Source organism: Oncorhynchus gorbuscha, unplaced genomic scaffold (assembly GCF_021184085.1).
Source record: "Oncorhynchus gorbuscha isolate QuinsamMale2020 ecotype Even-year unplaced genomic scaffold, OgorEven_v1.0 Un_scaffold_4982, whole genome shotgun sequence".
NCBI lineage: Eukaryota > Metazoa > Chordata > Actinopteri > Salmoniformes > Salmonidae > Oncorhynchus > Oncorhynchus gorbuscha.
Window position 1 is genome coordinate 1 of NW_025748888.1, and position 22,183 is coordinate 22,183.

At 45.7% G+C, this 22,183-nt stretch overlaps 1 protein-coding gene across 2 annotated transcripts; it reads left to right on the forward strand.

Moving 5' to 3' along the window:
* Positions 1–2,296: 2,296 nt before the first annotated feature.
* LOC124028899 (protein THEM6-like) lies at positions 2,297–18,981 on the forward strand. Of its 2 annotated transcripts, XM_046340810.1 has the most exons (6): positions 2,297–2,365; positions 2,526–2,612; positions 7,059–7,280; positions 14,284–14,472; positions 14,778–14,868; positions 18,081–18,981. In XM_046340810.1, coding segments are annotated over exons 2-6 (633 nt in total). In that variant the 5' UTR covers positions 2,297–2,365; positions 2,526–2,610; the 3' UTR covers positions 18,210–18,981. The 2 variants fall into 2 exon arrangements, with proteins under 2 accessions (XP_046196766.1, XP_046196767.1); XM_046340811.1 differs by having other exon boundaries at positions 2,328–2,612.
* Positions 18,982–22,183: the final 3,202 nt, after the last annotated feature.

Genomic DNA, 22,183 nt, shown 5'->3' on the forward strand with positions numbered 1-22,183 from the left:
GCTGTGTGTAGGGACTGGGCTGCGTGTAGGGACTGGGCTGTATGTAGGGACTGGGCTGTATGTAGGGACTGGGCTGTGTGTAGGGACTGGGCTGCATGTAGGGACTGGGCTCTATGTAGGGACTGGGCTGTATGTAGGGACTGGGCTGCGTGTAGGGACTGGGCTGCGTGTAGGGACTGAGCTGTATGTAGGGACTGGGCTCTATGTAGGGACTGGGCTGCGTGTAGGGACTGGGCTGCGTGTAGGGACTGGGCTGCGTGTAGGGACTGGGCTGCGTGTAGGGACTGGGCTGCGTGTAGGGACTGGGCTGCATGTAGGGACTGGGCTCTATGTAGGGACTGGGCTGTATGTAGGGACTGGGCTGTGTGTAGGGACTGGGCTGTATGTAGGGACTGGGCTGTATGTAGGGACTGGGCTGCATAAGTAAGTCTGGAGATACCTTCATCTTTAGAAAGCAATACTCAACCTTTCAAGGACAAATCCCTCTGCAACCAATGGTTCATGTTCTTTTAGTTTTTTTCAATAATAGTTATGAAATGTAAGGAGCATCTCTCCTGTTGATTCTTAGAAATGGTAATCCCGAGGTATTGTACCTTTTCCTTGACTAGAAAATTGCATATAGAGGGTATCACACAGTCTTAACAGCAAACAATTCACACTTATTAACTCTTGATACTCCCCATCCCGGATCCGGGAGCGTAATCATCGACTGACACTAATTAGCATAAAGCAAAGGACATAAATATTACTATAAAATATTCCTTTTCATGAAAATCACAATTGAAATATATTGAGACACAGCTTAGCCTTTTGTTAACCACCCTGTCATCTCAGATTTTAAAAATATGCTTTACATTTACATTTACATTTAGGTCATTTAGCAGACGCTCTTATCCAGAGCGACTTACAAATTTACAGCCAAAGCAAGACGAGCATTTGTGTAAGTTTATCGATAGCCTAGCATAGCATTATGTCCAGCTAGCAGGAGGTAACTTGGTCACGAAAATCAGAAAAGCAATCAAATCAAGCAAGAGAATCTCTCTCTCGGAGCCACCATGTGACCACTTATGCAATGTGCCCCCAATGCGGCTATTCTTCAACAGAAATGTCACAATGCTGTAGACACCCTGGGGAATATGTAGAAAGCGTAAGCTCGTTGGTGGTACATTCACAGCTGAATAGGGAGTCATTGGAACGCAGCGCTTTCAAAACCTGGGGCACTTCCGGATTGGATTTTTCTCAGGCTTTCCCTTGCAACATCAGTTCTGTTATACTGACAGACAATATGTGGTCCTTCTGTAGCTCAGTTGGTAGAGCATGGCGCTTGTAACGCCAGGGTAGTGGGTTCGATCCCCGGGACCACCCATACGTAGAATGTATGCACACATGACCGTAAGTCGCTTTGGATAAAAGCGTCTGCTAAATGGCATATATTAATATTCATATTATATTAATATTATTAATTAATTAATATATTAATATCTTTACAGTTTTGGTTTTCTATCGAAAGCTGTCAATTATATGCATATTCTAGCATCTTTTCCTGACAAAATATCCCGTTTAAAACGGGAACGTTTTTTTTCTCCAAAAATGACAATACTGCCCCTAGAGTTCCAAGAGGTTTTTAAGGGTGGGACACAGCCAGTTGATTAAGGCTGGGACACAGCCAGTTGATTAAGGGTGGGACACAGCCAGTTGATTAAGGCTGGGACACAGCCAGTTGATTAAGGGTGGGACACAGCCAGTTGATTAAGGGTGGGACACAGCCAGTTGATTAAGGCTGGGACACTGCCAGTTGATTAAGGGTGGGACACAGCCAGTTGATTAAGGCTGGGACACTGCCAGTTGATTAATCCTGGGACACAGCCAGTTGATTAATGCTGGGACACTGCCAGTTGATTAATGCTGGGACACAGCCAGTTGATTAATCCTGGGACACAGCCAGTTGATTAATCCTGGGACACAGCCAGTAGAATAAGACATGTGAAATGAAAGCATCCAACAGGAAGATGTGAGTATTGACAGGAAACAGAGACAGTGGAGCGTGTATTGATACAGAGTGGACATTATTGTAGAGAAAGAGAGAGGATGAGATCTAGTATGAGGGGGGGGATACAGGAAATTAGTTTAAAGGGTATAGTGAGTAGAACGTCATTAGATATAGTCGCAAATATTTTATATTTTTAAGTGCAACGGGGCTGACGGGTAGGATTTAGTTTATCCGTGCCTCTGGCCTACCCTCCAGTACAGTAGGTGGCGGTAATGCACCATAATATTGGATGCCAACCGCCGTTAAAACCCCACCGAAGAAGACGGAAAAGTGCTTAGTGATTTCAACGCATACCTCGGAGCTCCGGTATCAAATGTAACATAACTATTTAAACATTTATAATAGGTTTTACTTGACTTGGGAAGTTGTGAATTCCACACGAGACTGTTTTTTTTTATCGAGGGAGAGTGACAGCTACACAGATTTGTTTGATAAATATCTGCTCTTCAAATCTATTTCTGTAATTGTTTCTCAGCCTGAACTGCAGCCCGGAGTTTCAGGATAAGACGGTGAACGTGCAGTGTTGATTTCCGGACAACAAGTTTCTGGTCAAAACAGTCATGTAAGTTTGTTACGACTATACTTCAACGTTGGTCTGCGCTGTCCACTGTTGAGTTCATGTCATTTCTAAGTTTGCTTAAAAATGTGTTAATATCTAATTCACATTTGGAAGACTATAACATCTTTACTGTGCCACTTTTATATGGAGGGAGGCTAATCTACATTTCCCCTTTTATATACAAACTGAGTGTACAAAACATTACATGCTCTTTCTATGACCAGGTGAATCCAGGTGAAAGCTATGATCCCTTATTGATGTAACTTGTTAAATCCACTTCAAATCAGTGTAGATGAAGGGGAGGAGACGGGTTAAAAAGGGATTTTTAAGCTTTGAAACATGGATTGTGTATGTGGCATTAAGGGTGAATGGCCAAGACAATAGTCTGAATGACTAAAACCAGGTAGAAAGTGTGTAGAAATGATCATTAAACTTTTGATTTGATTTAGTTAACCTCTGAACTCTTTTTCTTTCCATGAGTATTTTCAACAGTTATTAGCAGCACTATTTAGTGAATTTGGTAGATTTTTGATCTCAAACCAGTGAATTTAACATTCAAGTGTATATGGGCAAAACTGAATTATTGACAATGGAAAAGTTGTTCCCTTGTCATGTAATTGGTACATTTACTATCACCCCCCCCCCTCCCCTCCCCAAATGGATCACGACAGACAACCTGGTTCAATTTGGGTCTGAGGCAAAACCAGTTGAGAACCACTGCCCAATACTGGACTACAGGAGCTTATCGTTACTCCGTATAGTCCAAGGACCTTAGCTAGCTACATGTTCTGTTTAAAGGCCAATTTGGCTCTGGAAGCCGAAACCGACAAAGAAATGCTACATCCTGAACGTGAATCGATTCTCAATTACGGTACGGTTCTAGAAGCAAAAATCCCTTTACTTTCTTATCACATCAAAATAATTTCACAACTAAAAAATACACTCTTACCGGTTGGTGCCAACAGTATTTTTCTGTGACAACACGTTGGGGGCATCATTCTCCTGTTTAGGAGACGCAGATGGCTAACTGGCATCGGTAGTCCACTCTGTCTTCCATTAACATGCTCTTATATGGACATATGACTGTGTTGGGACACTAACCCTAACCATATATCAATATAACACTAAACCTAACCGTGTATCAATTTAACCCTATTTATATATATATAGTGGGGCAAAAAAGTATTTAGTCAGCCACCAATTGTGCAAGTTCTCCCACTTAAAAATATGAGGCCTGTAATTTTCATCATAGGTACACTTCAACTATGAGAGAAAAAAATCCAGAAAATCACATTGTAGGATTTTTTAAATGAATTTATTTGCAAATTATGGTGGAAAATAAGTATTTTAAAAATGTACATACAAAAAAAGACTTTAGGGGAGTCAAGTTGGATTAGATTTACCTTGAATATTGCAACCCATTTGTGTAGACTATTAGCCAGACAACCTGCTGAGTTTACATTTACATTTAAGTCATTTAGCAGACGCTCTTATCCAGAGCGACTTACAAATAGCTGCCCCCCAATATGGTGACTGGAGTATGGGTAGCTGTCCCCCAATATAGTGGCTGGAGTATGGGTAGCTGCAGGCCAATATGGTGACTGGAGTATGGGTAGCTGTAGCCCAATATGGTGACTGGAGTATGGGTAGCTGTAGCCCAATATGGTGGCTGGAGTATGGGTAGCTGTAGCCCAATATGGTGGCTGGAGTATGGGTAGCTGTAGCCCAATATGGTGACTGGAGTATGGGTAGCTGCAGCCCAAAATGGTGACTGGAGTATGGGTAGCTGTAGCCCAATATGGTGATTGGAGTATGTGTAGCTGTAGCCCAATATGGTGACTGGAGTATGGGTAGCTGCAGGCCAATATGGTGACTGGAGTATGGGTAGCTATCCCCCAATATGGTGACTGGCGTATGGGTAGCTGTCCCCCAATATGGTGACTGGCGTATGGGTAGCTGTAGCCCAATATGGTGACTGGAGTATGGGTAGCTGCAAGCCAATATGGTGACTGGAGTATGGGTAGCTGCAGGCCAATATGGTGACTGGAGTATGGGTAGCTGTCCCCCAATATGGTGATTGGAGTATGGGTAGCTGTAGCCCAATATGGTGACTGGAGTATGGGTAGCTGCAGGCCAATATGGTGACTGGAGTATGGGTAGCTATCCCCCAAAATGGTGACTGGAGTATGGGTAGCTGCAGGCCAATATGGTGACTGGCGTATGTGTAGCTGCAGGCCAATATGGTGACTGGAGTATGGGTAGCTGCAAGCCAATATGGTGACTGGAGTATGTGTAGCTGCAGGCCAATATGGTGACTGGAGTATGGGTAGCTGTCCCCCAATATGGTGACTGGAGTATGGGTAGCAGACTGAATTGATCCACCAGGCGACCACTTTTTCCTCATTGTTAGGCTATTTGATGTGGAATCTTTATGAAGGTTTATAAATGGAAGCTAAATAGAGTATATAGATAATATACTGCATAATCAAACACTCCCTATTCAGCTAGTGTTTTGAGGGTGAACTGACGGTATTATTTGGTGTTAATAGACTGGTTTTACGCACGACAACTTTCTAACCAAGCTGGGAGATCATTCGAGGACGGCTCATGTCACTCCGGTTCAGCTAGATTATATATTCAAAACAATCTATTGGTAGCTGATCAGTATGTTGCATAAAAAGTATTTTTTACCGACAGCCAGGGGCTCCAACAGTCACACTGTTTACTGAGTTCAACAGATCATATCAAATAAAGTTTAAATAAATTACATCAGAGGCAGTAGGGATGACCAGGGATGTTCTCTGTTTAGTGAGTCCTCCAGATCAGAGGCAGTAGGGATGACCAGGGATGTTCTCTGTTTAGTGAGTCCTCCAGATCAGAGGCAGTAGGGAAGACCAGGGATGTTCTCTGTTTAGTGAGTCCTCCAGATCAGAGGCAGTAGGGATGACCAGGGATGTTCTCTGTTTAGTGAGTCCTCCAGATCAGAGGCAGTAGGGAAGACCAGGGATGTTCTCTGTTTAATGAGTCCTCCAGATCAGAGGCAGTAGGGAAGACCAGGGATGTTCTCTGTTTAGTGAGTCCTCCAGATCAGAGGCAGTAGGGATGACCAGGGATGTTCTCTGTTTAGTGAGTCCTCCAGATCAGAGGCAGTAGGGATGACCAGGGATGTTCTCTGTTTAGTGAGTCCTCCAGATCAGAGGCAGTAGGGATGACCAGGGATGTTCTCTGTTTAGTGAGTCCTCCAGATCAGAGGCAGTAGGGATGACCAGGGATGTTCTCTTGATTAGTGTGTGAATTAGACCATTTTCCTGTCCTGCTTAGCATTCAAAACATTACTTTTGGGTTTGAGGGAAAATGTGTGGAGTAAAAAGTACATTATTTTCTTTAGGAATGTAGTGAAGGAAAAGTTGTCAAAAAATGATAAATAGTAAAGTACGGATAAATACATAAACTACTTCAGTAAAAATACTTGAAAGTACTACTTAAGTACTTTACACCACTACAAGTGAGCCAGCTGTGATCAATACCATCAGCTGGGAACTCGAGGTGGGCCGGCTGGAAGCTGGGTATACCCCACTTGGGTTCTTGAGAGCTAATCTAAAGTCGGGGAAATTGTTTGCTGAATGTATTTGCTGTCAGTAAGAGGCTAAACATTGATATTTGAGTGATTAGCTGAAGCTGTATGGGCTCATTTTCTAGACCTCTGCAGGGTATGTGTACAGTATCCCGGACAACTTGTGGGGCGATAGATGTACATACTGTTCCAGCTAACCCTGTCCATGAATCATTCACACCTACCAGGCTTCTACACCTTTCAAGCTGAACCTGTTCTTATTTATTTCAAATCCCCACATAGCTGATGTGCCCTTGTAATGAAGGCAGCCAGGCTTGTCTGTGTAGTTGTCTACACCCTGATGACCCTGCTGAAACTATTCTCCTGCCTGCCTGCCTTGCCTACCTGCCAGCCTGTATTGCCTGTATTGCTGTCTGTATTGCTGTCTGTATTGCTGTCTGTATTGCTGTCTGTATTGCTGTCTGTATTGCTGTCTGTATTGCTGTCTGTATTGCTGTCTGTATTGCTGTCTGTCTGTATTGCTGTCTGTCTGTATTGCTGTCTGTCTGTATTGCTGTCTGTCTGTATTGCTGTCTGTCTGTATTGCTGTCTGTCTGTATTGCTGTCTGTCTGTATTGCTGTCTGTCTGTATTGCTGTCTGTCTGTCTTGCTGTCTGTATTGCTGTCTGTATTGCAGTCTGTCTGTATTCCTGGCTGTCTGTATTGCTGTATTGCTGTCTGTATTGCTGTCTGTCTTGCTGTTTGTCTTGCTGTCTGTATTGCTGTCTTGCTGTCTGTCTTGCTGTCTGTATTGCTGTCTGTATTGCTGTCTGTATTGCTGTCTGTATTGCTGTCTGTATTGCAGTCGTGTAACACTACCTCTCCCCCTTCTCCAGGGAGATGTTACTGTGGGTTTTAGGGGTGTTGCTGCTGCTGTTCTCCAGTCTGGATGTGTGGTACTTCGTGCGTGCGGCGGTCACGGTGGTCAGGGCCTGGTTCCAGAAGCCGGTGTGGGACGTCCTGGGGGAACAGAGTGTGTCGGGGCGCATCCTGCTTCACGATATCGACCTGGGACACATGAACAATGCCAGATACCTCCGGGAATGTGACTTCGCCAGGTTAGATGGGTCCCAGGAAGCTGAGTTCTCTGTTAGTTTTAACATATCCCTTTACCTCAGTAGCTCCTAACCCCCAGAGGATCCCTTTACCTCAGTAGCTCCTAACCCCCAGAGGATTCCTTTACCTCAGTAGCTCCTAACCCCTAGAGGATTCATTTACCTCAGTAGCTCCTAACCCCTAGAGGATCCCTTTACCTCAGTAGCTCCTAACCCCTAGAGGATTCCTTTACCTCAGTAGCTCCTAACCCCCAGAGGATTCCTTTACCTCAGTAGCTCCTAACCCCTAGAGGATCCCTTTACCTCAGTAGCTCCTAACCCCTAGAGGATCCCTTTACCTCAGTAGCTCCTAACCCCTAGAGGATCCCTTTACCTCAGTAGCTCCTAACCCCTAGAGGATCCCTTTACCTCAGTAGCTCCTAACCCCTAGAGGATCCCTTTACCTCAGTAGCTCCTAACCCCTAGAGGATCCCTTTACCTCAGTAGCTCCTAACCCCTAGAGGATCCCTTTACCTCAGTAGCTCCTAACCCCTAGAGGATCCCTTTACCTCAGTAGCTCCTAATAGAGGATCCCTTTACCCCAGTAGCTCCTAACCCCTAGAGGATTCATTTACCTCAGTAGCTCCTAACCCCTAGAGGATCCCTTTACCCCAGTAGCTCCTAACCCCTAGAGGATCCCTTTACCCCAGTAGCTCCTAACCCCTAGAGGATTCATTTACCTCAGTAGCTCCTAACCCCTAGAGGATCCCTTTACCTCAGTAGCTCCTAACCCCTAGAGGATCCCTTTACCTCAGTAGCTCCTAATAGAGGATCCCTTTACCCCAGTAGCTCCTAACCCCTAGAGGATTCATTTACCTCAGTAGCTCCTAACCCCTAGAGGATCCCTTTACCCCAGTAGCTCCTAACCCCTAGAGGATTCATTTACCTCAGTAGCTCCTAACCCCTAGAGGATCCCTTTACCCCAGTAGCTCCTAACCCCTAGAGGATCCCTTTACCCCAGTAGCTCCTAACCCCTAGAGGATTCATTTACCTCAGTAGCTCCTAACCCCTAGAGGATCCCTTTACCCCAGTAGCTCCTAACCCCTAGAGGATCCCTTTACCCCAGTAGCTCCTAACCCCTAGAGGATCCCTTTACCTCAGTAGCTCCTAACCCCTAGAGGATCCCTTTACCTCAGTAGCTCCTAACCCCTAGAGGATCCCTTTACCTCAGTAGCTCCTAACCCCTAGAGGATCCCTTTACCTCAGTAGCTCCTAACCCCTAGAGGATCCCTTTACCTCAGTAGCTCCTAACCCCTAGAGGATCCCTTTACCCCAGTAGCTCCTAACCCCTAGAGGATTCCTTTACCTCAGTAGCTCCTAACCCCTAGAGGATCCCTTTACCTCAGTAGCTCCTAACCCCTAGAGGATTCCTTTACCTCAGTAGCTCCTAATAGAGGATCCCTTTACCTCAGTAGCTCCTAACCCCCAGAGGATCCCTTTACCTCAGTAGCTCCTAACCCCCAGAGGATCCCTTTACCTCAGTAGCTCCTAACCCCTAGAGGATCCCTTTACCTCAGTAGCTCCTAACCCCCAGAGGATCCCTTTACCCCAGTAGCTCCTAACCCCTAGAGGATCCCTTTACCTCAGTAGCTCCTAAGCCCTAGAGGATCCCTTTACCCCAGTAGCTCCTAACCCCTAGAGGATCCCTTTACCTCAGTAGCTCCTAACCCCTAGAGGATCCCTTTACCCCAGTAGCTCCTAACCCCTAGAGGATCCCTTTACCTCAGTAGCTCCTAACCCCTAGAGGATCCCTTTACCTCAGTAGCTCCTAACCCCTAGAGGATCCCTTTACCTCAGTAGCTCCTAACCCCTAGAGGATCCCTTTACCTCAGTAGCTCCTAACCCCTAGAGGATCCCTTTACCTCAGTAGCTCCTAACCCCTAGAGGATCCCTTTACCTCAGTAGCTCCTAACCCCTAGAGGATCCCTTTACCTCAGTAGCTCCTAACCCCTAGAGGATTCCTTTACCTCAGTAGCTCCTAACCCCCAGAGGAGTCCTTTACCTCAGTAGCTCCTAACCCCCAGAGGATTCCTTTACCTCAGTAGCTCCTAACCCCTAGAGGATTCATTTACCTCAGTAGCTCCTAACCCCTAGAGGATTCATTTACCTCAGTAGCTCCTAACCCCTAGAGGATCCCTTTACCCCAGTAGCTCCTAACCCCTAGAGGATCCCTTTACCCCAGTAGCTCCTAACCCCTAGAGGATCCCTTTACCCCAGTAGCTCCTAACCCCTAGAGGATCCCTTTACCCCAGTAGCTCCTAACCCCTAGAGGATCCCTTTACCCCAGTAGCTCCTAACCCCTAGAGGATTCCTTTACCCCAGTAGCTCCTAACCCCTAGAGGATTCCTTTACCCCAGTAGCTCCTAACCCCTAGAGGATTCCTTTACCTCAGTAGCTCCTAACCCCTAGAGGATTCCTTTACCTCAGTAGCTCCTAACCCCCAGAGGATCCCTTTACCTCAGTAGCTCCTAACCCCTAGAGGATTCATTTACCTCAGTAGCTCCTAACCCCTAGAGGATTCATTTACCTCAGTAGCTCCTAACCCCCAGAGGATCCCTTTACCTCAGTAGCTCCTAACCCCCAGAGGATCCCTTTACCTCAGTAGCTCCTAACCCCCAGAGGATTCCTTTACCTCAGTAGCTCCTAACCCCTAGAGGATTCCTTTACCTCAGTAGCTCCTAACCCCCAGAGGATCCCTTTACCTCAGTAGCTCCTAACCCCCAGAGGATCCCTTTACCTCAGTAGCTCCTAACCCCCAGAGGATCCCTTTACCTCAGTAGCTCCTAACCCCTAGAGGATTCATTTACCTCAGTAGCTCCTAACCCCTAGAGGATCCCTTTACCTCAGTAGCTCCTAACCCCTAGAGGATCCATTTACCTCAGTAGCTCCTAACCCCTAGAGGATTCCTTTACTCCAGTAGCTCCTAATAGAGGATCCCTTTACCCCAGTAGCTCCTAACCCCTAGAGGATCCCTTTACCCCAGTAGCTCCTAACCCCTAGAGGATCCCTTTACCCCAGTAGCTCCTAACCCCTAGAGGATCCCTTTACCCCAGTAGCTCCTAACCCCTAGAGGATCCCTTTACCCCAGTAGCTCCTAACCCCTAGAGGATCCCTTTACCTCAGTAGCTCCTAACCCCTAGAGGATTCCTTTACTCCAGTAGCTCCTAACCCCTAGAGGATTCCTTTACCTCAGTAGCTCCTAACCCCTAGAGGATTCCTTTACCTCAGTAGCTCCTAACCCCTAGAGGATTCCTTTACCTCAGTAGCTCCTAACCCCCAGAGGATCCCTTTACCTCAGTAGCTCCTAACCCCTAGAGGATCCCTTTACCTCAGTAGCTCCTAACCCCCAGAGGATTCCTTTACCTCAGTAGCTCCTAACCCCTAGAGGATCCCTTTACCTCAGTAGCTCCTAACCCCTAGAGGATCCCTTTACCTCAGTAGCTCCTAACCCCTAGAGGATCCCTTTACCTCAGTAGCTCCTAACCCCTAGAGGATCCCTTTACCTCAGTAGCTCCTAACCCCTAGAGGATCCCTTTACCTCAGTAGCTCCTAACCCCTAGAGGATCCCTTTACCTCAGTAGCTCCTAACCCCTAGAGGATCCCTTTACCTCAGTAGCTCCTAACCCCTAGAGGATCCCTTTACCTCAGTAGCTCCTAACCCCTAGAGGATTCCTTTACCTCAGTAGCTCCTAATAGAGGATCCATTTACCTCAGTAGCTCCTAACCCCTAGAGGATCCCTTTACCTCAGTAGCTCCTAACCCCTAGAGGATTCCTTTACCTCAGTAGCTCCTAACCCCTAGAGGATTCCTTTACCTCAGTAGCTCCTAATAGAGGATCCCTTTACCTCAGTAACTCCTAACCCCCAGAGGATTCCTTTACCTCAGTAGCTCCTAACCCCTAGAGCAGGGGTGTCAAAGTCAAATGGACGGAGGGCCAAATAAAAAATTTAGCTACAAGCCGAGGGCCGGACTGTTCGAATGTTCATTGAAAAATTTTTAAATGACGCATATAGTCTAGTGAACCTAATTGAACCTACTGAAAACCTAACAAATATATTCCAATATGATCAGATAAATAAAGCAATATTTTCTTATGGCTCTGTCAGTAATCTTTAATTTTCAACAGACACAAAAGACAAATTTCCTTTATATAAAAATCCCCATAACATGAACATTAAATGAAAGAAACCGGTATTCAAGGCACCATCAGTAGCCTATATTTTCTATTTTAGCAAAAGTGGGCTAAATTTACTTCAAAGAAAAAAACAATAATAGCAATTTTCTATCATCCACTCAACTGAAATATTTTTAAAATATAATTGGATTGAAATACAATAAAATAAAGTGCAAAAATCTATTAATCAAAAACAACACTTTGTTTAAGGAGAAGTAACATGCAGTGAAAACAAATATTAAACTTTAACTTTTAAACTTGAACTGAGTAAAAACTCTAAATATGTGATTGCACAGTAATGTTCACTTGTTTGAGGTTGAGGGTGATACTTGGTGGTGTCCCATCTTTTCCACAAGTTCATCAATGTTCGGGGTAAGGCTCTGAGCTGAGGAAATCCTCAGAATTGAGTGGAGGTGTTCAGCAGTAAGTCGACTTCTGTGTGATGTTTTGTTCAAGTTCATCAAAGAAAACAGTTGTTCACACAGGTATGTGCTGCCAAACATAGACAACGTTTGAGCAGCCTGGATGCGCAGCTGGGGCATTGTGTCGGGGAGGAAACGGGCGAACTCCGCAGCACCCACTGCCGCATATTTTGCCCTCAGTGCATCATTGCATTGGAGGTCAATCAACTCCATTTGGAGGTTTGGTGGTGAGCTTTCCACGTCAACAGCAAATGGGTTACCGAGCAGTTCCAACCTGCTTTTTTGTGCTTCAAAGTCAGCAAATCGGCGTCGAAAGTCCGGCAAGCATACCTATTTTATCAGCCAACTGTGCGCTCGGGAACGCACTGGTAGAGAGCTTCTCTTTCATGGTCTGGCAGCTGGGAAAGTGGCTCAAATTTTCTTTCCGCATCTGCGTCTCCTACAGAGTCAGTTTGGTTTTAAATGCCTTCACTGTACTGTACATATCAGAGATGACACGATCCCGACCCTGCAGCTGCAAGTTCATTGCATTCAGATGACTCGTAATGTCACACAGAAAAGCCATTTCACACAGAAACATTTCGTCTCGGAGTTGTGTTGTGTCTTTCCCTTTGCTGTCCAAGAACAGACAAATCTCCTCACGAAGCTCGAAACATCTTTGAAGCACCTTTCCCTGGCTTAGCCATCGCACCTCTGTGTGATAAGGCAAATCACCATGCTCCGTTTCTAACTCCGTCAGAAATGCCTTGAACTGGCGGTGATTCAAACCTTTGGCTCTGATAAAGTTAACTGTGCGCGTGATGATGCTCATTACATGCTCCATTTTCAAGGCTTTACCGCACAACGCTTCCTGGTGTATGATACAATGATAAGCTGTCAGCTCACCTGTCGCGTTTTCCTCTTGCATCTTTTCCCGTATCTTCGCCACCAGTCCGCTCCTGTGTCCACACATCGCAGGTGCTCCGTCGGTTGTCAAACCCACGAGTTTTTCCCAAGGCAGCTCCATCTCATTTACACATCTTGACACCTCTTCATACAAATCATGCCCCGTAGTTGTGCCATGCATAGGACGTAAAGCCAAAAACTCCTCTGTCACGCTTAGGCTGGAGTCCACTCCGCGGATGAAAATTGACAACTGGGCAATGTCAGAAATGTCGGTGCTCTCATCCACAGCCAAGGAATATGCAATGAAATCTTTTCCCTTTTTCACAAGCTGCTCTTTTAGATTGATGGACAACTGGTCTACTCTCTCGGCAATGGTGTTTCTGCTCAGACTCACATTTAAAAAGAGTTGCCTTTTTTCTGGGCAAACTTCGTCACAAACTTTAATCATGCAGTTTTTGATGAAATCCCCTCCGTAAATGGCCGGGCTGATTTAGCGATCTCTTCTGCCAAAATAAAACTGGCCTTGACAGCAGCCTGGCCTTGTGATTTGGCTTTTTTGAACAGAGCCTGTCGAGATTTGAGGCCTCGTTTTAATTCCTCTGCCTTTTGTAGCCTTTGTTCCATGTCCATATTCTTGTTTTTGTCCGCGTGTTTCGTTTCATAATGTCGTCTCAGATTATACTCTTTCAGTACCGCCACACTTTCTCCACACAGAAGACACACAGGTTTTCCAGCTACCTCCGTGAACAAATACTCCGACTCCCACCTTGTTTGAAACCCCCGGTTCTCAGTGTCCACCTTCCGTTTTGCCATTTTTGATGGGTATCTGAAAGTTAATTTTACTGTGATGCTGACAACTGCTGTGCCAATAAATATTGAAATGAAGCAGCCTACTGCTCGGTGCGTCACCGTTGCATTGTGGGAAATGTAGTATTGGTGCGTGTAAAAGATCTGCGGGCTTGCCGGCTTGCTGCGGTCTGCGGGCCGGTTCTAATAATAAATCAAGATCATCCCAGGGGCCGTAAAAAACCTTCTCGCGGGCCGGATGTGGCCCGCGGGCCTTGACTCTGACATATGTGCCCTAGAGGATCCCTTTACCTCAGTAGCTCCTAACCCCTAGAGGATCCCTTTACCTCAGTAGCTCCTAACCCCTAGAGGATTCCTTTACCTCAGTAGCTCCTAACCCCTAGAGGATTCCTTTACCTCAGTAGCTCCTAATAGAGGATTCCTTTACCTCAGTAGCTCCTAATAGAGGATCCCTTTACCTCAGTAGCTCCTAACCCCTAGAGGATCCCTTTACCTCAGTAGCTCCTAACCCCTAGAGGATCCCTTTACCTCAGTAGCTCCTAACCCCTAGAGGATTCCTTTACCCCAGTAGCTCCTAACCCCGAGAGGATTGTGTGTGTGTGACGTCCTGTACTTTCCCAGTACACCCACACAGGGTGTATGATGATGATGATGATGTGGAAATGTTGTCCTCTCTCAGGTTCTCCCTGTACAGTCGTAACGGGGTGTTTAAAGCCTGCAGAGCCCTGAGGGCCACCATGGTGGTGGGGGCCACAACTATCCGCCTGCGCCGGGCCCTGTGCCTGGGGGAAGCATTTGAGCTGCGCACCAGAATCGTGGTCTGGGATGAGAAGGCCTTTTACCTAGAGCAGCGTTTCGTCTCCTGCAGGTGTGTGTCTGCTAGTATAATGCCTTATGGACTTCAATGGAACTGTGTATGGCACGGGGACAACTGTGTAGGGCACGGGGACAACTGTGTAGGGCACGGGGACAACTGTGTAGGGCACGGGGACAACTGTGTAGGGCACGGGGACAACTGTGTAGGGCACGGGGACAACTGTGTAGGGCACGGGGACAACTGTGTAGGGCACGGGGACAACTGTGTAGGGCACGGGGACAACTGTGTTTACAACCTGTTTTGGCTTCATGTGTTACATCCCATATTAATCTGTCTATCATTCTTTCCTCTTGCAGGGACGGTCTGGTGGCCGCTGTCATGTTGTGTAAACAGAACGTCATGCGCAGCAGTCCTGACAAGATCCTACAGTTCCTCTGCAAGAGAAAAGTAAGAGGAGGTGGAAGGGAAGGAGGGGTGTGGGGGAGATGGTGTAGGGGAGGAAGATGAATGACTGGATGGGAGGACGAGCGACTGATGTAGAAGTTGAGAATTTTAAAGGAGGGCTGATATAAGTTTTAGTCCTCATAAGGAAATAAGGGCTTGGAGGCGTGGCTCTCTCCAGTGTGTGTATGTTTGAACGTGGGAAGAGTTGGGACATCTGCCAAAACACTACAGTTACAGGCACTCAGCCTTCTAGTTAACTTTAAACCGTCTAACCAGGAAGTAGCCTGTAACTTTAAACCGTCTAACCAGGAAGTAGCCTGTAACTTTAAACCGTCTAACCAGGAAGTAGCCTGTAACTTTAAACTGTCTAACCAGGAAGTAGCCTGTAACTTTAAACAGTCTAACCAGGAAGTAGCCTGTAACTTTAAACCGTCTAACCAGGAAGTAGCCTGTAACTTTAAACTGTCTAACCAGGAAGTAGCCTGTAACTTTAAACCGTCTAACCAGGAAGTAGCCTGTAACTTTAAACCGTCTAACCAGGAAGTAGCCTGTAACTTTAAACCGTCTAACCAGGAAGTAGCCTGTAACTTTAAACCGTCTAACCAGGAAGTAGCCTGTAACTTTAAACCGTCTAACCAGGAAGTAGCCTGTAACTTTAAACCGTCTAACCAGGAAGTAGCCTGTAACTTTAAACCGTCTAACCAGGAAGTAGCCTGTAACTTTAAACCGTCTAACCAGGAAGTAGCCTGTAACTTTAAACCGTCTAACCAGGAAGTAGCCTGTAACTTTAAACCGTCTAACCAGGAAGTAGCCTGTAACTTTAAACCGTCTAACCAGGAAGTAGCCTGTAACTTTAATAAACCGTCTAACCAGGAAGTAGCCTGTAACTTTAATAAACCGTCTAACCAGGAAGTAGCCTGTAACTTTAATAAACCGTCTAACCAGGAAGTAGCCTGTAACTTTAATAAACCGTCTAACCAGGAAGTAGCCTGTAACTTTAATAAACCGTCTAACCAGGAAGTAGCCTGTAACTTTAAACCGTCTAACCAGGAAGTAGCCTGTAACTTTAAACCGTCTAACCAGGAAGTAGCCTGTAACTTTAAACCGTCTAACCAGGAAGTAGCCTGTAACTTTAAACCGTCTAACCAGGAAGTAGCCTGTAACTTTAAACCGTCTAACCAGGAAGTAGCCTGTAACTTTAATAAACCGTCTAACCAGGAAGTAGCCTGTAACTTTAATAAACCGTCTAACCAGGAAGTAGCCTGTAACTTTAATAAACCGTCTAACCAGGAAGTAGCCTGTAACTTTAATAAACCGTCTAACCAGGAAGTAGCCTGTAACTTTAAACCGTCTAACCAGGAAGTAGCCTGTAACTTTAAACCGTCTAACCAGGAAGTAGCCTGTAACTTTAAACCGTCTAACCAGGAAGTAGCCTGTAACTTTAAACCGTCTAACCAGGAAGTAGCCTGTAACTTTAAACCGTCTAACCAGGAAGTAGCCTGTAACTTTAATAAACCGTCTAACCAGGAAGTAGCCTGTAACTTTAATAAACCGTCTAACCAGGAAGTAGCCTGTAACTTTAATAAACCGTCTAACCAGGAAGTAGCCTGTAACTTTAAACCGTCTAACCAGGAAGTAGCCTGTAACTTTAAACCGTCTAACCAGGAAGTAGCCTGTAACTTTAAACTGTCTAACCAGGAAGTAGCCTGTAACTTTAATAAACCGTCTAACCAGGAAGTAGCCTGTAACTTTAAACCGTCTAACCAGGAAGTAGCCTGTAACTTTAAACCGTCTAACCAGGAAGTAGCCTGTAACTTTAAACCGTCTAACCAGGAAGTAGCCTGTAACTTCCATTCCCAGGTGTTGGGCATTATGATCGGGTTGCCTTCAGCTCCAAATGGATGATAACTTGGGTACAGCTTTGAGCATGTGGGCAGGAATGAAATAAACTCAACCAGAGGGTTACACTTAGTCTACTCTTCATCTGTCTGGCAAATCTCCACTTTGGACGAGACCTGCCTTTATGACCAAAATCCTAGATCCTATTTCCACTTCCTAGTGTATTTTGACACTAAAGTACATGGGATATCACTCAGTCCTCTTCTCTCACTCAGTCCTCTTCTCTCACTCAGTCCTCTTCTCTCACTCATAATAATAATAATAATATATGCCATTTAGCAGACGCTTTTATCCAAAGCGACTTAGTCATGTGTGCATACATTCTACGTATGGGTGGTCCCGGGGATCGAACCCACTACCCTGGCGTTACAAGTGCCATGCTCTACCACTCAGTCCTCTTCTCTCACTCAGTCCTCTTCTCTCTGTGTGTTCAGGTGGAGTGTCCCGGCTCAGTCCTCTTCTCTCTGTGTGTTCAGGTGGAGTGTCCCGACTCAGTCCTCTTCTCTCTGTGTGTTCAGGTGGAGTGTCCCGACTCAGTCCTCTTCTCTCTGTGTGTTCAGGTGGAGTGTCCCGACTCAGTCCTCTTCTCTCTGTGTGTACAGGTGGAGTGTCCCGGCTCAGTCCTCTTCTCTCTGTGTGTTCAGGTGGAGTGTCCCGGCTCAGTCCTCTTCTCTCTGTGTGTTCAGGTGGAGTGTCCCGGCTCAGTCCTCTCCTCTCTGTGTGTTCAGGTGGAGTGTCCCGGCTCAGTCCTCTCCTCTCTGTGTGTTCAGGTGGAGTGTCCCGGCTCAGTCCTCTCCTCTCTGTGTGTTCAGGTGGAGTGTCCCGGCTCAGTCCTCTCCTCTCTGTGTGTTCAGGTGGAGTGTCCCGGCTCAGTCCTCTCCTCTCTGTGTGTTCAGGTGGAGTGTCCCGGCTCAGTCCTCTCCTCTCTGTGTGTTCAGGTGGAGTGTCCCGGCTCAGTCCTCTCCTCTCTGTGTGTTCAGGTGGAGTGTCCCGGCTCAGTCCTCTCCTCTCTGTGTGTTCAGGTGGAGTGTCCCGGCTCAGTCCTCTCCTCTCTGTGTGTTCAGGTGGAGTGTCCCGGCTCAGTCCTCTCCTCTCTGTGTGTTCAGGTGGAGTGTCCCGGCTCAGTCCTCTCCTCTCTGTGTGTTCAGGTGGAGTGTCCCGGCTCAGTCCTCTCCTCTCTGTGTGTTCAGGTGGAGTGTCCCGGCTCAGTCCTCTTCTCTCTGTGTGTTCAGGTGGAGTGTCCCGACTCAGTCCTCTTCTCTCTGTGTGTTCAGGTGGAGTGTCCCGACTCAGTCCTCTTCTCTCTGTGTGTTCAGGTGGAGTGTCCCGACTACCCTGAGGATCTGCAGCACTGGATCAGCTTCATCTCAGCCAGCAGCCAGGCCCTGAGAGCCCAGAGTGGACTAGAGGACAAGACTGGAGCGCAGGAAGACAAAGACAAGTGATTGAGTGCTGTGCTGTTGTCGACGATATGGGAGTATGAAGGCTCTCTCTGACAGATCTGGGGTGTATTCATTAGTGTCGACTGTAGGAAAACGTTTCTCATTTGAAAATAAGAGTTCTATTAGATGAATGTAGGTAGGTTTGTTCCGTTTGGTTCCTAGTGAATACACCCAAGCTTCAGACTGCTGGATGCTCTTCCACTCTGACCTCCTGCTGACTAAGGCTGCGTTTACACAGGCAGCCCAATTCTGATCTTTTTCGCCACTAATGGGTCTTTTGACCAATCATATATTTTCACATCAGAAATTTTTCGGATTGATCAGATTTGGGCTGCCTGTGTAAACACAGCCCATGAGACTTCACTTCACTGGTGCCTTCTCCTAGGCCCAGTCCCAAATGGACCATATGCCATATGTACTTGTGGAGATCTGAGATAATTTGATTGGTATAAGCGATACGGTGAAACTTCTACCGATCCTATCAAAGTGGAAGTTGGATCCATTTCCATATCGATTGCATCTGACCAATCATCTCACATATGTACTAGGGCGTAGGGTCCGTTGTGGGACTGGACCTAGAGTCAAATAGGACAGACCTGTCTATCGACCCTCTGCTGTATCCTGCATACTCCTTGTGGAGGGTGGCGTGCACAACGGTCTGTTACTACTGACTACCCATTCCATATAGGAATTGGAACATAGGAATCTATAGGAAAGAGGTCAAATGAATTCATCTATATTTTCTATGTTGTAAAATAAAAATCAATTGATTTGAGTTTGTTTGTTTGTTATAGGCTTAATTAATTAAGATCTGATAAAATGGTAACTAAGGTTGATTGTGAAATATTGGGAATAGAAACCTGGTTAAAATGTATTATAGTTTAAGATCTAATCGGGAGAATTTAAAGATTCTCTTGATGCAGACAGTGGGGTCTTTTCTCAACTCCTCGTGTCCTCTGATTTTCTCATCCAATGGGTTTTGAGGATGAGGAAAGAGGACGCGAGGGGTATGCAATTGAGAGAAGGTCAGACTCTCGTCGACCACTCATCGGTTTCCGGGTCGCGGAGGAGAGAGGGAGGATGGACTTTTCCTCAAATGAGAAAAGGTCCGGGTTTTTGTTGTGATTAAAAATCAGCGAAGCATGTGACATTATTTGGTTCGTGGAGTTCCTCCCTGGTTCAGCTGGGATGTGTACTACCCTGTCAGAGCTTTTGTATCCAGGCCATTGCAGTCAATGTTCTCTCATGTAGACAGTGTTGGCAGACAGGAGCTGAGCTGTAGGATGTCTGGGGAAGATCACTTTGATGTTGATTGTATAGCAGAAGATAATTACAAAGGAATAAAGTGTAGTAACTGTGGAGGAGAACATGAGGGGAGATCCCTGGAATGCCAAAATCAGGGCAGTGGTATAGCGGAAGACGGTGCTTGACTTGGGCAGGAGTTCATCGGAGCTGAGTACCGGCACATCAAATGTTCGATTGCTTGAGCTGCTGTTCCTGTTATAGAATGGATGTAGCTGCTGTTCCTGTTATAGAATAGATGTAGCTGCTGTTCCTGTTATAGAATAGATGTAGCTGCTGTTCCTGTTATAGAATAGATGTAGCTGCTGTTCCTGTTATAGAATGGATGTAGCTGCTGTTCCTGTTATAGAATAGATCAAATCAAATTTTATTTGTCACATACACATGGTTAGCAGATGTTAAATGCGAGTGTAGCGAAATGCTTGTGCTTCTAGTTCCGGCAATGCAGTAATAACCAACAAGTAATCTAACTAACAATTCCAAAACTACTGTCTTATACACAGTGTAAGGGGATAAGGAACATGTACATAAGGATATATGAATGAGTGATGGTACAGAGCAGCATACAGTAGATGGTATCGAGTACAGTATATACATATGAGATGAGTGTGTAGACAAAGTAAACAAAGTGGCATAGTTAAAGTGGCTAGTGATACATGTGTTACATAAGGATGCAGTCTGATGTAGAGTACAGTATATACATATGCATATGAGATTAATAATGTAGGGTAAGTAACATAAGGTAGCATTGTTTAAAGTGGCGAGTGATATATTTACATCATTTCCCATCAATTCCCATTATTAAAATGGCTGGAGTTGGGTCAGTGTCAATGACAGTGTGTTGGCAGCAGCCACTCAATGTTAGTGGTGGCTGTTTAACAGTCTGATGGCCTTGAGATAGAAGCTGTTTTTCAGTCTCTCGGTCCCAGCTTTGATGCACCTGTACTGACCTCGCCTTCTGGATGATAGCGGGGTGAACAGGCAGTGGTTCGGGTGGTTGATGTCCTTGATGATCTTTATGGCCTTCCTGTAACAACGGGTGGTGTAGGTGTCCTGGAGGGCAGGTAGTTTGCCCCCGGTGATGCGTTGTGCAGTCCTCACTACCCTCTGGAGAGCCTTACGGTTGAGGGCGGGCAGTTGCCGTGCCAGGCGGTGATACAGATGTAGCTGCTGTTCCTGTTATAGAATAGATGTAGCTGCTGTTCCTGTTATAGAATAGATGTAGCTGCTGTTCCTGTTATAGAATGGATGTAGCTGCTGTTCCTGTTATAGAATGGATGTAGCTGCTGTTCCTGTTATAGAATGGATCTAGCTGCTGTTCCTGTTATAGAATAGATGTAGCTGCTGTTCCTGTTATAGAATGGATGTAGCTGCTGTTCCTGTTGTAGAATAGATGTAGCTGCTGTTCCTGTTGTAGAATACATGTAGCTGCTGGTCCTGTTATAGAATAGATGTAGCTGCTGTTCCTGTTATAGAATGGATGTAGCTGCTGTTCCTGTTATAGAATAGATGTAGCTGCTGTTCCTGTTATAGAATAGATGTAGGTCCTGCACCTACATATCAATGCTGCCGGCACTGAAAATGAGTATGGGAACTCTTTCAGTCCAAGTCAAGCACTTGGAGGAGCTAAAGAGCAATATGCACCAAGGCCTGCGTGTCACCATCAGGATCCAGACAGGCTTCAAGTGAAGAACGTGGACTTTATTGCTTTAAAAGCAATGCTCAAATTGGAGGAAAAAAGTCAGCTGAGCTGTTTCTGGGATTAAAAGACTACATGCATTACTGACTCGTGCAGGCACACCCTCACAGGCCCCAGAGCCTGAACAAGGGATTTGAAGTTTAGAATGACTAAAGGAGTGGCAATATATTTGATTAAATTATTTTGTGTAGATTCATGTTCATTTTCTCACACCAGTAGTCTAATTCACTTTTCTTTAGTGTTTATTTTTTTCACCCCCGTCCAGTTGGTGGCGAGAATATACATTTTGCGTGTAGTTCGCCAACAAAACCGAAGAAGACATTGTTTGAACCAATCGAATTGTGGCAGGGTGACCGGCTGAAAGTAAGCACACCGTATATTACCGTTCTCCTAGCAGCAGGATATTCATGCTGACAGCACATTAGCGGATGTTTTTTAAATTCCTCTTCGAAATAAGAGTCCCTGTGGAAAAGACAAGCTACATTTGAGAATATCGATATTTTTTTCACTCCAGTGCAGTACAACGTTTAATCACAACATTGCAAGCACCTCTTAAAAAGACAATGGGAAATGTTATGTATTTTATTATTGTATTATTTAACCCAGAGTTAAGTTTACATAAATACTCATATGTTGAAAGCTATTGGGTAGGCTATATTTAAAGAAATACACCGTTAATAAAATACAAATATATGTTATTAGAATTACTCAATACAGTCTGCAAAACTTAAATGGGTCTCTTGTGCTGACAGAGTACTAGTGAGCCTTTACTCCACCCACTCCTTTCACTGCACCGCAGGACACGGTATAAGGGATACTTATTATAGGGGAGGCAGGTAGCCTAGTGGTTAGAGTGTAGAGGCGGCAGGGTAGCCTAGTGGTTAGAGTGTAGAGGAGGCAGGTAGCCTAGTGGTTAGAGTGTAGGGGAGGCAGGTAGCCTAGTGGTTAGAGTGTAGGGGAGGCAGGTAGCCTAGTG

Coding starts and splice junctions, on each gene's coding strand:
- LOC124028899 (XM_046340810.1), top strand. Junction 7,281..14,283: donor CGGGAATGTGACTTCGCCAG/GTTAGATGGGTC, acceptor GTCCTCTCTCAG/GTTCTCCCTGTACAGTCGTA. Junction 14,473..14,777: donor CAGCGTTTCGTCTCCTGCAG/GTGTGTGTCTGC, acceptor TTCCTCTTGCAG/GGACGGTCTGGTGGCCGCTG.